This window comes from Sinohyriopsis cumingii, chromosome 2 (genome assembly GCF_028554795.1).
Source record: "Sinohyriopsis cumingii isolate HCF-2022 chromosome 2, ASM2855479v2, whole genome shotgun sequence".
NCBI lineage: Eukaryota > Metazoa > Mollusca > Bivalvia > Unionida > Unionidae > Sinohyriopsis > Sinohyriopsis cumingii.
The window spans coordinates 86,526,738-86,544,393 of record NC_142962.1 but is presented as its reverse complement, the minus strand read 5'-3'; the positions used below and the strand labels follow the sequence as shown (position 1 = coordinate 86,544,393).

Here is a 17,656-nt window from a genome sequence, read left to right as displayed (position 1 = left end):
AAATACAATGTTTCCTAACTTAATGTCAATTTACTAGCAAGAAATTAAGAACTTGGATTTTAATGGAATACAGCTGAAATTTTTTTAAAGAAATAAGGCTTCTTTGTGCACATTTTCAATGGAAAGCAAATTTCAGGTAAATTATCTTTCTTCAAGCATATTTAACTCAATCACATTACGTCAGTAATATTTACCTGCTACCTTGTGAATCCAGCCCCACTAAAAGATGAAAACTATCTCAAATAGACATGGGGCAATAACTCTTGCCCATTACCTCGCCTTGCCACAGCCAGGTGTCACTTATTTTTAGCTGAGTGATATATTAATCAGGATACTTGCATGGTGGGATAGTTGGGAGGGTTTTAGAGTAATGTGATTATGAAAGTATTCTTGGAGAAACACAATTTACTTAAAAACTTGCTAACTCCTTCAAATACATTCCCCAATAGCATTATGTTAGGAGAATAGGTGTGTGTGTGTGTGTGATTTAGATTTTTTATGTAGTTTTAAACTTTTTTTAGTCATACTGCTGTGATGTCTGCAGTGTGGCAGTTTATAGTGATGTCTAGCACTGGGGCAGCAGACATGTGGCATGAGGTCCCACCCAGTCACATTATCCTGACACCAGGCTGACCAATTCTAATACTAACCTCTTAATGTCAAGCGCCAAGCGAGGCAGCTCTAAGTAGGATTTTTATTAGCCTTTTTAGTATGACTCAGCTGGGGTTCGAACCTGTGACCTACTGCATCTGACAACAGAGACTCTAATCACTTAGGCCACCAGAGCAGTCAGTATCCTTTCAGTGAATGATGACTGGATTCCCCTTGTGAATGATAACTCGTTTTCCTAATTACATAAGCAACACAACCAAAGGACACTTGATATGTGACCCCTACATATGGCTAAGAATGATTACTGAAATCTTTTAACCTACAAAATTTATCTGGCGACTCCAGTGAGGCTGATAGGCTGCGCTCATTGTTTGAATTGGGTCTGGTGGTCACCTGGGCTGCCATCATCAGAATTACCAGATTCAATGTTTGCCACTGCAATCCTAAATCTTTGGCATAAAACTCTGCATGCCAACAAACAGCTTCTAGTATAATTCAGATCAAAACATGAAGTTCAAACACGGGGTTTCATGATGCGACTTGGATCTTTTCAGACCTCCAAGTATATCAAGTGTATAACCCATTTCAGCCACGAAGCAAGGGCTTGAGGTATGACATCCTATTTCAAAGCATTCACTGAAAGAAAGAGTAATTTGCCACGTTTTGTCTAAATGTCTCAAGTAGTGCTTGAGTGTGCAACCAGGAAATTGCATGGTTGTTGTTCTCAACCTATCAAAGGAAGAGAGTGAGCAAATGATGACACTTTCACTGCTGACAAATGGTAACCTATTTTTGGCTACAAAGTCTGGTTCTGTCAAGAGGACAACCAAAACATCTGATCTGAAGGTTGGTTCAATGAAATGGGCATGAAGCTTGTTCATCATCCATGTTGAAACTAAAGCTATCTGGAAACATGTTTTTGGAAACATGTTTTGAATGGAAATAACTTTAGCAAAGTGTGGGCTAATGGCTTGAATTGAGTCATGTTAAAACACAGGACAGATTCCATTTTGGAAACAGTGAAAGATTTCAGCCGATTCAGAACAAAATTGACTAAAAGATCTGATATTTATCATGCTGTAGCCTTTGATAGTAATTTGGGATAACTGTTTCTATTCATAGAGCCAGAGGAAAAAGTCAGCCAGTTGTAGGATTTAGGCACTCAGTTTGATGATCTTTTTGATATGGCACCTGTCCCAGAAAACATGCCACTTTCCCTCATACGCCTTCAGAATGGAGGGCTTTCTTGCTCTTGAGATTCTCTCCACAATCGAAGGCTTAAATGGTTTGTCTGGACAAATGCTAAGCGAGAAGAAGACAACGGTCTGGGAAGTGATGGAACACTCATGACTGCAGTTGCTTGAGAAGATTTGGGTTGGCCAGAATCTTCCTGGGCAGATCTATCACCAGATCAAGTAGATCAATCATCCAGGTCTTGGCCCATCTTTCCTTCCCTTTGATGATTTATGGACTATTGCTTTGAACTTTGCATTTCATGCATTTAGTTGACAACACAAGAAGAGAAAACAAAAGCATAAATTAGCAATTCAGCATGGTGCTAACTCACTAATACTGTAGCCCAGACTTCCTCTGTATTAAACATGCTGCATGTCATGGACAACATACTCTTAGTATAAACAACACAAGAGTCATTTTGATTTACTTGCTCTGAAAGTTTGCACTTCATATACTCAATTGACATTTCTGCTGAAATGTTGTTGTTGTCATGGGGTTTAACGCCATTTTTCAGCACACGATTGGCTATACATGGCGGCCAGTATTAATGGTGGAGGAAGAACCCGGGAAAACCCTGGAAAGAACCACTGACCCACGAGAAGCTACTGGCAAGCTTTCTCACATACCCACACTGGCTGAATTCGAGACTCGAACCGGCGAAGTCAGAGGTGAGATGGAAGTGATCTGTAACGGAGAGCACTTTAGACCACTTGGCCACTCAGGGCCCCAGTCTGCTGAAATAACAAAAGAAGAGAAAACAAAGCATAAATTAGTAATTCAGCAAGTTACTATCTCACTAATATCACCCCCATTACTAATGAAGCAGTCAAAAATAGTGTCATATTTGATACCCTCAAGAATATGCTTTAAACTTACGCATTTCATGCATTTAATTGACATTTCATGCATTCAGTTGACATTTCTACTGAAATGACACAAGGGAAAACAAAGCATAAATTAGCAATGCTGCAAGTTATTAACTAGCTAATACCTTCTCCGTTACTAATAAAGCAAGTAAAAATAGTATCAAGCTAACTTTTAAATGACAACATGAGGTCAATGACAACAATGTGTAATGTGGACTTAAATAGATGACGCCCATAAAGGTGAGAAAGTCACTCAAATTTGGCAGAAATTGTAAAAATATGTATAGAACCAGCAAAGCTAAAAACTAGCAACACCTGGTGATGGCAAGGCAAAGTAATGGACAAGAGTTATTGCACTTTGTCTTTGGAGATAGACAGAAAAAGACCATTTTCATCTTTTAGTAGGGCTGGATTCACGGATAGCTGGCTAATATTCGTAATGCAATGTGGTTGGGGAACATATCTGAAGGAGAAATATTATTACGTTGGTATGCATAAATAGGTTGCCAGATTTCTTGCACACATGTCAGATATATGCATGTACCAAAGAAAGGTTATCTGCGAAAAAAATAATTAAAAATATAAAAATAAGTGCTTTATGTATTTCTCATTTAAAACTCATCAAATTGGTAACAGTGTCAATGAAGGCCATAGATGAGTATTCCCCCCACCCCCATGCTCAAATCCAACCCAATATTGTATACCTAAGAAGATACACATAATTAATAATTGACTTGGCTGAATACAGAATGATATGCTACACAGAATGATGTCACTTTGTGGACTCTGAACATCATGTTATAACACAGGTTCCACTTTACATAATTGCTCTAGTAAATGCTAATATGGTCCTTGTGTTGTACTGATCTAGTAGGATGTTAGGTAGACCACCTAACTCAATCACGACATCTCGTGTTGATTCTCATCTTGCTTAGAATTTGAATTTAACTTGGAACTGTGATGCTGCACCAAAGGTCACAGGAAATAACAAGTTGGGTTGATTCAACCTTAAGTCAGATTTGATGGTAAGAACTAAAATCTGGCATACTTCTCTTTTTCTCACTTTTGATGTAAGGAACCTATTATAGACAGTATGACCTAATTAATTACAGCTAAATAATGCATCACCACATCAAAGTATGTGCTGAAAAGCTTAATGTTAAGGACATAAATAGCAAGACAATTGTAAACCATTTGATAAATTTTGTATGTGCTGAAAAGCATAATGTTAAGGACATAAATAGCAAGACAACTGTAAACCATTTGATAAATTTTGTATGTGCTGAAAAGCATAATGTTAAGGACATAAATAGCAAGACAATTGTAAACCATTTGATAAATTTTGTATGTGCTGAAAAGCATAATGTTAAGGACATAAATAACAAGACAACTGTAAACCATTTGATAAATTCTGTATGTGCTGAAAAGCTTAAAGTTAAGGACATAAATAGCAAGACAACTGTAAACCATTTGATAAATTTTGTATGTGCTGAAAAGCATAATGTTAAGGATATAAATAACAAGACAATTGTAAACCATATAATAAATTTTGTATGTGCTGAAAAGCTTAAAGTTAAGGACATAAATAGCAAGACAACTGTAAACCATTTGATAAATTTTGTATGTGCTGAAAAGCATAATGTTAAGGACATAAACAGCAAGACAACTGTAAACCATTTGATAACTTTTGTATGTGCTGAAAAGCATAATGTTAAGGATATAAATAGCAAGACAATTGTAAACCATTTGATAAATTTTGTATGTGCTGAAAAGCTTAAAGTTAAGGACATAAATAGCAAGACAACTGTAAACCATTTGATACATTTTGTATGTGCTGAAAAGCATAATGTTAAGGACATAAATAGCAAGACAATTGTAAACCATTTGATAAATTTTGTATGTGCTGAAAAGCATAATGTTAAGGATATAAATAGCAAGACAATTGTAAACCATTTGATAAATTTTGTATGTGCTGAAAAGCATAATGTTAAGGACATAAATAGCAAGACAAATATAAACCATAGGGTTTGGGTTAATGGATACATTTTATTCTAGTTGGAGATTTTAGTATCTATTGTATACAAGGAAAAATTTACATAAATTTAATTTTCCAAGTCATAGGGAATTCATAAATAATATTTATGCTAACACACAGTGTACAAAAATTGTATCATAGGACTCTGACAATACTGATCATGCAACAACAATTCATCTTACCTTACTCTTTACATCCTTTAGTTTTGGTAGAATATCGATACCAAAACCATCTGCTTGACCTCGTTCCTTGTGTCCTGGAAAGCAGATTAACAGTGCTACCATTAAAAAACCTTGTTTGCTACTTGAGGTTTAACATTTACAATACATGATGTGTGATTTTCATCATCAAAGAGTTGTTGTTGTTGTGGGCTTTAATGCCATTTTCAGCACACGATGGCTATGTATGGCGGCCAGTATTAATGGTGGAGGAAGAACCCGGGAAAAGCCCGGGAAGAACCACTGACCTACGAGAAGCTACTGGCAAGCTTTCTCACATACCCACATTGGCTGAATCCTAGACTCGAACCCATGCAGACAGAGGTGAGATGGCAGTGATCCGTAACGGAGAGCGCTTTAGACCACTTGGCACTCGGGGCCCCCATCATCAAAGAGTAACAATGTACCAAATTCACAAACTTTAACTCTCAAAATTGTCTATTTCAGAACTAATAGTCACTGTCCTTATAAAAGCAAGCCTGAGCACATAAAATTCAGTGATGTAGAAAAACAAAATCGCAAATATTAAATTTCTCATCTCCTCCATCCAATGAGATCCGCCAAGAAGTATTCATCACGCCTTTTGTATTCCATTTTGAATATCTAAAGCAGTTATTCGCTGAGGTCTAAACTTTACTGACTGCCTTCTGTTTCAAAATTTTAAAGCTTCTGGGTAAATAAGAAAGTTAGGCTGTGTTTGTGATATAAGTGCTCAGGAACACTTTCACAAAAGAATTACAAGCGTGTTTGTGATCTAGATTTACATTACTGTTTGCCAATATACTGTGCTGCCTGACTGGAAAAGTGGAATTTGACATAAGTGGTCCTAATGGTGTGATTTTAAGCTAGAAAAAGCAATGATTATGCCAAAATTGGAATGGTTGGTATGGTGATAGTATGTACACAAGATAATTACCTGCCCCTGTAAGCTGTTCGGTTTAATAAAATATTCATCATAAACAGATGTTTTACCAGCTGTTTAGTCTCTTAACCTGAAATCAAGCTCCATACTTACAAACAATCCTCACTCTCAGACTGCACCTAAAACTATTAACCTGAAATCACACCCCATGATTACAAACAATTCTCAATCTCAGACTGCACCCAAAACTGTTAACCTGAAATCACACCCCATCATTACAAACAATCCTCACTCTCAGACTGCAATCAAAACTGTTAACCCCAAATCATGCCGCATGATTACAAACAATTCTCACTCTCAAACTATGACTGCACTCAAAATTCTGATGGCTGATTGGTAAGTACATCAGCCAATCAGACATCAGAATTCTGATTGGTCAGTAATCTGATATTAGCCAATTAGGCATCAGAATTCTGAGTGGTCAGTAATCTTAAAGCAGCCAATCAGGCATCAAAATTCTGACTGATAAGTAATATGACAGCTGCCAATCAGGCATCATAATTGTGAACTAGTCTGAGTGTTAGAAAAATCTCTAATCGTGAGGCCACGCATCTTCTTCATATAAAAAGAGTGATTGTTAAGAGGTCTGTTACAGAATGGTTACCCCTGGGTCACAAGGCTACATCCCTTATCCACTTGCACAAACAGAAAGATGATTTATAATCCTGTGACAACCATTGGGGCATCTTGTTGCCATCAATAGTCAGCAAATTCCTCAACAGAATTCTGCTGAATCACCTTGCGCATCACACTGATTAAGGACTCCTGCCTAAGAGAGAGTGCGGCTTCAGGAGAGAATGAGGGACAATAGACATGATGTGTGGAGCTTGTCAAGTCCAGGAGAAATGCTAGGAACAGAACTCTGATCTGTACACAACATTCGTCAAACTGGTAAAAGCCTTAAACATGGTCAGTCATGGCAGCCTTTGTAAGATCATGTCAAAATTTGGTTGCCCAGAGAAATTCAAAGAGATACTTTGGCAATACCATGATGGCATGCTAGCTTGCATCGTGGACAATGGTGAGTCGAGTGAACAATTCCTAGCCACAAATGGAGTCAAGCAAGGCTGTTTGCTGACCCCTACTCTCTTTAACATGATGTTTTCTGCCATGCTTACTAATGCCTTTCATGACTATGGCGATGTTATTGACATCGGATGCCAGACCAATGGCAAGCTCTTCAATCTGAGGAAAATATGGGTGAAGACAAAGTTACCAGAAGTGACAGGTGATTATCTCCTATTTGCTGATGAGTATCCCCTAAATGGCAAATCCGAGTCTGACATGCAACAGAATATGAACAATTTTTCGCCAGTTGGTAACGATTTCAGTCTCACAATCAGTATCAAGAAGACATTGGTGATGCAACAACCTGCACCAGGAAAGCCTTATGAAGAGCCTACCATTGCAGTAAATGGACAAACCCTTCTGGCGCCTGTACATGTCAGCCTATCTTGGTGATACACTGTCATATGCAGTACCCATTTATGATAAAACCAATCCCAGCAAGAGCGGCATTTGGCAGTCTATGTGAGAATGTGTGGGAGTGCAGAAGCATTAGTCTACAATCAAAATTGAAGGTTTACAAAGCCACTGTGTTGCCAGCATTGCTGTATGCATGTGAAGCCTGGATGGTGTACAGATACAACTACAAGAATACAAGAAGCTAAACCATTTTTACATGGGCTGCCTGAGGAATCTGATGAGGATAAGAAGATTGGGTTCCAGACATGGAAGTTCTCACATGGGCAGGCATTCCAAGTATCCACACCCTGCTGATTAAATCACAGATGAGATGGGGAGGCCAGAAGAAATACTTCAAAGATTCCCTCCAGTCATCCTTGAAACACTTAAACGTTGACCCTAAGTCTTGGGACGATCTCAAACAGGATTGTTCCACTGAGCACAGTCTAGTTCATACTTGAGATACAGACTTGGAATGCAGGAGAATAAAACTCAGAACTACAGCATGCCCTTCATTGATCAACAAACCCCAAACAGAATCTCCTGTCCAGTGTGAGACAGTTCAATGCACAAATTTACCTGATAAGCCATCACCAACCAAACAGTGATCTCAGTCATCTTTGAACTCGAATTAACAAATATAAACACCGTAATACAGATGGTAAAAATCCATGTTATTTATATATACCATATATAGTAGCATACAAGTCTATTTGTTTTATCTATTTGTTTTATTGAAATTCAATTCCTCTTCATTATATATACCATATATACTAGCATATAAGTCTATTTGTTTTATTGAAATTCAATTCATGTTAGTTATATATACCATATATACTAGCATACAAGTCTTTGTTTTATTGAGATTCAATTCATGTTAGTTATATATACCATATATACCAGCATAAAAGTCTATTCGTTTTTATTGAGATTCAATTCATCTTAGTTATATATACCATATATACTTACATATAAGTCTATTTGTTTTATTGAAATTCAATTCATCTTAGTTATATATACCATATATACTAGCATGTAAGTCTATATCTTTTACTGAAATTCAATTCATGTAGAGTAGGGTTCATCTTGTAAGTATTAGAATTTTGTTTAATAAATTTGGAGTGATGTTGGAAATTTGATGCTTGCAGTAAAATACAAGATGGTCAATTCAAATATATGTATGTTTTTTTTGGCCACTATTCTCATTCAAAAATACATATATGGTATGCACTGTGTTTATCAGTTTCATAATATTATTAGATACACAATACTTTTATCTAGTTAAATGGATTTTAATGATTTGAAAATATTACTGGCAAATTAAATAATACCCAGTGTACCCAGTGTAAGGTGAAGTGTCTGTTAATGTTGTTTACTGTGGGTGTTTCCTAATGTAAATTGCTTCCCTTTTTATGTAAGTCTGGACAATCTGTATTTGTTTTAATATTTATGTTTTGTTGTATGAACACTGTCCTAGATGCAACAGAAGTTTTGATTTAATTTGTATATTCCTTTTCCATAAGATATATTTAATTCCCAAAAAATAAAGTCCAAGTTGATGTTGTAAAGTCAGCATTATCTTTGTTTTCCCACATGACAACCCTTTGACTGAGCCACTAGTTTGATACTGCTCACTTCCAAGTTACAGATGGTGGTTATTTGATCTCCTTATAATCTTACCACACAACTGACACTTGTTGAGTTGCATCCTTTAGTAGATTTCACAGACTGCATGATCAAAGTGTTACCTTCACAGCCCAAGCTAGGTCGGTACATAAGCATTTGCATATGACAGTGAAGGTGAGGAAACTGAGTTGGAAAATATTTACAATGACTAGACAACATCTGAGGTTTCAGAACTTAATCAGACAATGAGGATGAATGCTTGAATTTTTTATCAAATGACATTAGATAGTGTCATTTATAGGACTCTGTGAATCACAAAAATGTGGGCTTAGCATTCATTGTTTATTTGTGTGGAATTAGCATAGTATGGGATATTGTGATTTGGATTATTCTTAACTAAAATTTCTTTACAAGTATATAACCTGTAAATGAATTCATGAATTTATCATATACATGGATTTAAAATGTCAATTATTAAACATTTTAATGGATTATATTATTTTATTACATGAAGATGGATAAATTGTAAGTTGACTATTTTTAACTTTTATTACATGAAGACGGATAAGTTGACTACTTTTAACATATTCCACTCAATAGTATAATTGAATTTTACACTGGTTTTGTCTTTATTTCTCCCATCTATCTTGCATTATACACTCACCCTTATAGGAGGATCAAAGACAAATGGGTTTCTTGTAGCTCTAACATGGGAGGGGGTTGACTTATAGTCTAATCAAATTTTAAATAAATATATATGAAAAGGTACCAGTATATTGCAAACGGTGATGTGACTATTTAGTCTTTGTAAGTCAACAACCACAGTATATATTTAAAAAGGAAATGTCTAAGTGGACTTGTCTCAAATTTAAGTTGCCAAATACTTTGCTTCTAAACTTGGCCTATTGGATGACTTCTTTAATTTCATAAAGAAAATATATCTGCAACAACATATTTGGTAAAGCTCTTGGTAATACAGTGCAGATAATAATAATTCAGACAAGTAGTATGTAATAATTCAGACAAATAGCATGTAATAATTCAGACAAGTAGCATGTAAAAATTCAGACAAGTTAATTCTGACAAGTAGCATGTAATAATTCAAACAGGTATCACATAATAATTCAGACAAGTGGCATGTAATAATTCTGACAAGTAGCATGTAATAATTCAGATAAGTAGCATGTAATAATTCAGACAAGTAACATGCAATAATTCAGACAAGTAGAATGTAATATTTCCACAGCAGATGAAACTATTTTCATAAAACAGAAGCATACAGTCTGAATATGCTGCGTCATTTAAGACCCCCAAAAATATTTTGTAATTTAAGTTATAATATCCAAGTTATATGAATATCTTAGGAATAAAAATAGTCCATCAAGTAGGAGTAAGTTTGTTATTGTTTTAAATTCATTTTACATTTATTCCCATCTGAACTTTTTTTAACGGAAAGAAAATCCATCAGTCATAAGAATTAACATGATGGAGTACATCAGTATGACAGATTCAATCAAATCTGCAGTTAAAAACTCCTTCAATACATTTATACAGACATAACTTAAGTGTTTCTACTTTTCAATATGGATATATTTCTTTCTTTAATATTGCTGACATGATTTATTTATTGCAAATAACACCCAGACATGTGTCACACCTCCATTCATGTAGTTTCCCAAGGCCAGTACAAGTCCCAGTAACCTTTTAATGCAGATGCTCTTCATCAACATCTGAAATGTAAATATGACATTTAATAACACCTGCACAGTCAAAGCATTTTTAAAGAAGTCATTTACAGGGTTTCTATTTTTAACAACAGTGGCCACACTCAATGACCAATCTGCCACTAACATTTATAAAGCCTGCCCTTTGGAAACCATTGCTACAGTCAGTTCCAATATGAAGCCATTCCCCTACGTTTCTGCTAACATGATATAATCAACTTGTCTTAAAGCTCAAGCTTCCTGCAAGATAAATAATGCCATGTATGATTTGGGTTGAGAAGATTCCTCACTGATGGATATTTACAACTGTTGATATATTAAGTAAAGATCAGGCTCTCCTTCAAAATGTGACAGCTTTTTTAAAGAATGATGGTGTAACATTTGAATGTATATACTGGCCTTAGAATCAAGATATAAATGACAAAAGATAAACCAAGACAAATTTCAGTGAATGCTATGCTTTGCTTTCATTGCTGATGTATAAAACCCTATCAAAGTCTCTAGAGCAAAGAAGTAGGTCACAGTGATCTATTTTTGCTTGTGGTTAATAGCATCTTTCAAGATAAGGGATCCATACATTTTCATGATTCTACATGTAATAGTGTAAGAAAACTGAATCTTAAGGCAGACATTTTTTATCATTACATGGAAATGGAAAATTGGTCACTATGACCTACTTTTGCAAGTACTGAGAAAAATAATTTGCTAGAAAAATTTGCATAATACATTCCAGATCACATTAACATTAGAAGAACATATAATTCAAAGAGGAATGCTGAGCATCCTACCTATACAGTGGGTATCCTTCCTGGGAAGAAATACTGCATTCCTATGTGAACAATAACCTGCCCCTGCTTGAAGCAACACAGTGTATTGTCATGTATATCTATACTGAGTGCTTAACTTTTGTCCATGATTGGAGACTGGAGGGTCATTTGTAAGCAAATTATTACATAGCTAACTTTTGGCCATGATTTGTACATTAATACTTTAAGACAATATTTGTAAACATGTTTACTCAGATTTGAGTTCAGGACATTGGTTTTCCTCTTGGAAAAACCATGGTCTACCAGATCTTTTGCCAGGCACTTTGTTAAAATTTAAGTAAACAGACCTGATCTTGTTTATGAATTTAATGCAAATTTCCATTGTGTAGTTAGGTGACAGCATGTATATAAGATTGTTTATATCAGAATTATTTATTACTTTGTTAAAAACAGTTTCGTGGAATCAGTCTTTTAGTTGTGTTCAGTTATGATTTGAGTGAATTTATTTATTTAAATTAAATTATTCATTGGAATTACAAAGTGCTTATAGACTTTTGGACTAAAATATTTTGGGATTATTGTGAATTCATTTGAGAACATTTCATATTATATCAGTGATACATCAAGACTGCTGGCATGTCAGCACATTTAAGACTTGGCACATCAGCACATTCAAGAGAGAAATTTATTCAGATCACCACTGAAATTCATTCGGATTGCCGTATACTTTTTGATTTGTGATAGAATATATATATACGACTATTTGTGGTTTAATTCACAACACTGTAAGACATTAGACAAGCCTGGGTCAGCTAGCATGGTGTGTACTTAGTCAAAACACTTTACTTAAGTGCCTTGCCAATAAATAACCTACTGTTTTGCTGTTCTGGAAAACACTGAACCACAAGAAATTTAAAAAATAATATTTACCATCTAATTTGACTTGGATTGATGCTAGGTGTCTCATATGATGTTGTTTTAAACGGGTGACACTTGGTGATGACAAGGAGAGGTAATGGATAAGAGTTATTGCCCTTTTTATGACCTAGAAAGAAAATACAGTACTAATTTTTGGTCTTTCACCTGGGCTGGATTTGAGAGGTAACAAGCTATGCCTAATATTAATATGATCCAGGAATTTATTCAGTGGAGAAATACTTCAGTTTCATAGAAAATTAAATGTTAATGACAGGTGTGTTTATTACAGTTCTGATAATTCATGAGTCCTGGACTTCATTAGGAAGTGAGTTAGAATAATCAGTTTCAAATCAATAGTTAAGATACACTCAGTTTTGTAGTCTTTTAGAAGACGGTTAAGATACACTCAATTTTGTAGCCTTTTAGAAGAAGATTAACATACACTCAGTTTTGGAGTCTTTTAGAAGAAGGTTAAGATACACTCAATGTTGAAGTCTTTTAGAAGAAGATTAAGATACACTCAATGTTGTAGTCTTTTAGAAGAAGATTAAGATACACTCACTGTTGTAGTCTTTTAGAAGAAGATTAACATACACTCAATTTTGGAATCTTTTAGAAGAAGGTTAAGATACACTCAGTTTTGTAGTCTTTTAGAAGAAGGTTAAAATACACTCAGTTTTGTAGTCTTTTCAAGGAAGATTAAGATACACTTAATTTTGTATTCTTTTAGAAGAAGATTAAGATACACTCAGTTTTGTAGTCTTTTAGAAGAAGGTTAAGATACACTCAATGTTGTAGACTTTTAGAAGAAGATTAAGATACACTCTATTTTGGAGTCTTTTAGAAGAAGGTTAAGATACACTCAATGTTGTAGACTTTTCGAAGAAGATTAAGATACACTCAATGTTGTAGTCTTTTAGAAGAAGGTTAAAATACACTCAGTTTTGGAGTCTTTTAGAAGAAGGTTAAAATACACTCAATGTTGTAGTCTTTTAGAAGAAGGTTAAGATACACTCAATGTTGTAGTCTTTTAGAAGAAGATTAAGATACACTCAGTTTTGGAGTCTTTTAGAAGAAGGTTAAGATACACTCAATGTTGTAGACTTTTTGAAGAAGATTAAGATACACTCTATTTTGGAGTCATTTAGAAGAAGGTCAAGATACACTCAATGTTGTAGACTTTTAGAAGAAGATTAAGATACACTCAATGTTGTAGTCTTTTAGAAGAAGGTTAAGATACACTCAATGTTGTAGTCTTTTAGAAGAAGATTAAGATACACTCAGTTTTGGAGTCTTTTAGAAGAAGGTTAAGATACACTCAATGTTGTAGTCTTTTAGAAGAAGGTTAAGATACACTCAATGTTGTAGACTTTTAGAAGAAGATTAAGATACACTCTATTTTGGAGTCTTTTAGAAGAAGGTTAAGATACACTCAATGTTGTAGACTTTTCGAAGAAGATTAAGATACACTCAATGTTGTAGTCTTTTAGAAGAAGGTTAAAATACACTCAGTTTTGGAGTCTTTTAGAAGAAGGTTAAAATACACTCAATGTTGTAGTCTTTTAGAAGAAGGTTAAGATACACTCAATGTTGTAGTCTTTTAGAAGAAGATTAAGATACACTAAGTTTTGGAGTCTTTTAGAAGAAGGTTAAAATACACTCAATGTTGTAGTCTTTTAGAAGAAGGTTAAGATACACTCAATGTTGTAGTCTTTTAGAAGAAGATTAAGATACACTAAGTTTTGGAGTCTTTTAGAAGAAGGTTAAGATACACTCAATGTTGTAGTCTTTTAGAAGAAGGTTAAGATACACTCAATGTTGTAGACTTTTAGAAGAAGGTTAAAATACACTCAGTTTTGTAGTCTTTTAGAAGAAGGTTAAAATACACTCAATTTTGTAGTCTTTTAGAAGACGGTTAAGATACACTCAATTTTGTAGCCTTTTAGAAGAAGATTAACATACACTCAGTTTTGGAGTCTTTTAGAAGAAGGTTAAGATACACTCAATGTTGAAGTCTTTTAGAAGAAGATTAAGATACACTCAATGTTGTAGTCTTTTAGAAGAAGATTAAGATACACTCACTGTTGTAGTCTTTTAGAAGAAGATTAACATACACTCAATTTTGGAATCTTTTAGAAGAAGGTTAAGATACACTCAGTTTTGTAGTCTTTTAGAAGAAGGTTAAAATACACTCAGTTTTGTAGTCTTTTCAAGGAAGATTAAGATACACTTAATTTTGTATTCTTTTAGAAGAAGATTAAGATACACTCAGTTTTGTAGTCTTTTAGAAGAAGGTTAAGATACACTCAATGTTGTAGACTTTTAGAAGAAGATTAAGATACACTCTATTTTGGAGTCTTTTAGAAGAAGGTTAAGATACACTCAATGTTGTAGACTTTTCGAAGAAGATTAAGATACACTCAATGTTGTAGTCTTTTAGAAGAAGGTTAAAATACACTCAGTTTTGGAGTCTTTTAGAAGAAGGTTAAAATACACTCAATGTTGTAGTCTTTTAGAAGAAGGTTAAGATACACTCAATGTTGTAGTCTTTTAGAAGAAGATTAAGATACACTCAGTTTTGGAGTCTTTTAGAAGAAGGTTAAGATACACTCAATGTTGTAGACTTTTTGAAGAAGATTAAGATACACTCTATTTTGGAGTCATTTAGAAGAAGGTCAAGATACACTCAATGTTGTAGACTTTTAGAAGAAGATTAAGATACACTCAATGTTGTAGTCTTTTAGAAGAAGGTTAAGATACACTCAATGTTGTAGTCTTTTAGAAGAAGATTAAGATACACTCAGTTTTGGAGTCTTTTAGAAGAAGGTTAAGATACACTCAATGTTGTAGTCTTTTAGAAGAAGGTTAAGATACACTCAATGTTGTAGACTTTTAGAAGAAGATTAAGATACACTCTATTTTGGAGTCTTTTAGAAGAAGGTTAAGATACACTCAATGTTGTAGACTTTTCGAAGAAGATTAAGATACACTCAATGTTGTAGTCTTTTAGAAGAAGGTTAAAATACACTCAGTTTTGGAGTCTTTTAGAAGAAGGTTAAAATACACTCAATGTTGTAGTCTTTTAGAAGAAGGTTAAGATACACTCAATGTTGTAGTCTTTTAGAAGAAGATTAAGATACACTAAGTTTTGGAGTCTTTTAGAAGAAGGTTAAAATACACTCAATGTTGTAGTCTTTTAGAAGAAGGTTAAGATACACTCAATGTTGTAGTCTTTTAGAAGAAGATTAAGATACACTAAGTTTTGGAGTCTTTTAGAAGAAGGTTAAGATACACTCAATGTTGTAGTCTTTTAGAAGAAGGTTAAGATACACTCAATGTTGTAGACTTTTAGAAGAAGGTTAAAATACACTCAGTTTTGTAGTCTTTTAGAAGAAGGTTAAAATACACTCAGTTTTGTAGTCTTTTAGAGGAAGGTTAAGATGCACTCAATTTTGTAGTCTTTTAGAAGAAGATTAAGATACACTCAATGTTGTAGACTTTTAGAAGAAGGTTAAAATACACTCAATGTTGTAGTCTTTTAGAAGAAGATTAAGATACACTCAATGTTGTAGACTTTTAGAAGAAGGTTAAAATACACTCAATGTTGTAGTCTTTTAGAAGAAGATTAAGATACACTCAATGTTGTAGACTTTTAGAAGAAGGTTAAAATACACTCAGTTTTGTAGTCTTTTAGAAGAAGGTTAAAATACACTCAATTTTGTAGTCTTTTAGAAGAAGGTTAAGATACACTCAGTTTTGTATTCTTTTAGAAGAAGATTAAGATACACTCAATGTTGTAGACTTTTAGAAGAAGGTTAAAATACACTCAATTTTATATTCTTTTAGAAGAAGGTTAAGATACACTCAATGTTGTAGTCTTTTAGAAGAAGATTAAGATACACTCAGTTTTGGAGTCTTTTAGAAGAAGGTTAAGATACACTCAATGTTGTAGTCTTTTAGAAGAAGATTAAGATACACTCAGTTTTGGAGTCTTTTAGAAGAAGGTTAAGATACACTCAATGTTGTAGTCTTTTAGAAGAAGGTTAAGATACACTCAATGTTGTAGACTTTTAGAAGAAGATTAAGATACACTCAGTTTTGGAGTCTTTTAGAAGAAGGTTAAGATACACTCAATGTTGTAGTCTTTTAGAAGAAGGTTAAGATACACTCAATGTTGTAGTCTTTTAGAAGAAGATTAAGATACACTCAGTTTTGGAGTCTTTTAGAAGAAGGTTAAGATACACTCAATGTTGTAGTCTTTTAGAAGAAGGTTAAGATACACTCAATGTTGTAGACTTTTAGAAGAAGATTAAGATACACTCAGTTTTGGAGTCTTTTAGAAGAAGGTTAAGATACACTCAGTTTTGTAGTCTTTTAGAAGAAGGTTAAGATACACTCAATTTTGTAGTCTTTTAGAAGAAGGTTAAAATACACTCAATGTTGTAGTCTTTTAGAAGAAGATTAAGATACACTCAATGTTGTAGACTTTTAGAAGAAGATTAATATACACTCAATGTGGTAGTCTTTTAGAAGAAGATTAAGATACACTAAGTTTTGGAGTCTTTTAGAAGAAGGTTAAAATACACTCAATGTTGTAGTCTTTTAGAAGAAGATTAAGATACACTCAATGTTGTAGACTTTTAGAAGAAGATTAACATACACTCAATGTTGTAGTCTTTTAGAAGAAGGTTAAAATACACTCAATGTTGTAGTCTTTTAGAAGAAGATTAAGATACACTCAATTTTGTAGACTTTTAGAAGATTAACATACACTCAATGTTGTAGTCTTTTAGAAGAAGGTTAAAATACACTCAATTTTGTAGACTTTTAGAAGAAGGTTAAGATACACTCAGTTTTGTATTCTTTTAGAAGAAGATTAAGATACACTCAATGTTGTAGACTTTTAGAAGAAGATTAAAATACACTCAATGTTGTAGTCTTTTAGAAGAAGGTTAAAATACACTCAGTTTTGTAGACTTTTAGAAGAAGGTTAAGATACACTCAATGTTGTAGTCTTTTAGAAGAAGGTTAAAATACACTCAATTTTGTAGTCTTTTAGAAGAAGGTTAAAATACACTCAATGTTGTAGTCTTTTAGAAGAAGATTAAGATACACTCAATGTTGTAGACTTTTAGAAGAAGATTAATATACACTCAATGTTGTAGTCTTTTAGAAGAAGGTTAAAATACACTCAATTTTGTAGTCTTTTAGAAGAAGGTTAAAATACACTCAATGTTGTAGTCTTTTAGAAGAAGATTAAGATACACT

The 17,656-nt window shown here is 33.9% G+C and overlaps 1 protein-coding gene across 1 annotated transcript in view; it reads right to left on the bottom strand.

Moving 5' to 3' along the window:
- LOC149805319 (uncharacterized) overlaps positions 1-17,656 on the bottom strand; it is a 179,609-nt gene that overhangs the window by 45,971 nt on the left and 115,982 nt on the right. Inside the window, exons 14-15 of the mRNA XM_089949229.1 lie at positions 10,637-10,709; positions 4,932-5,005 (exon numbers count right to left, since the gene is read on the bottom strand). Coding sequence (XP_089805355.1) covers positions 4,932-5,005; positions 10,637-10,709 — 147 coding nt within the window. The remainder of the gene's footprint in view (positions 1-4,931; positions 5,006-10,636; positions 10,710-17,656) is intronic.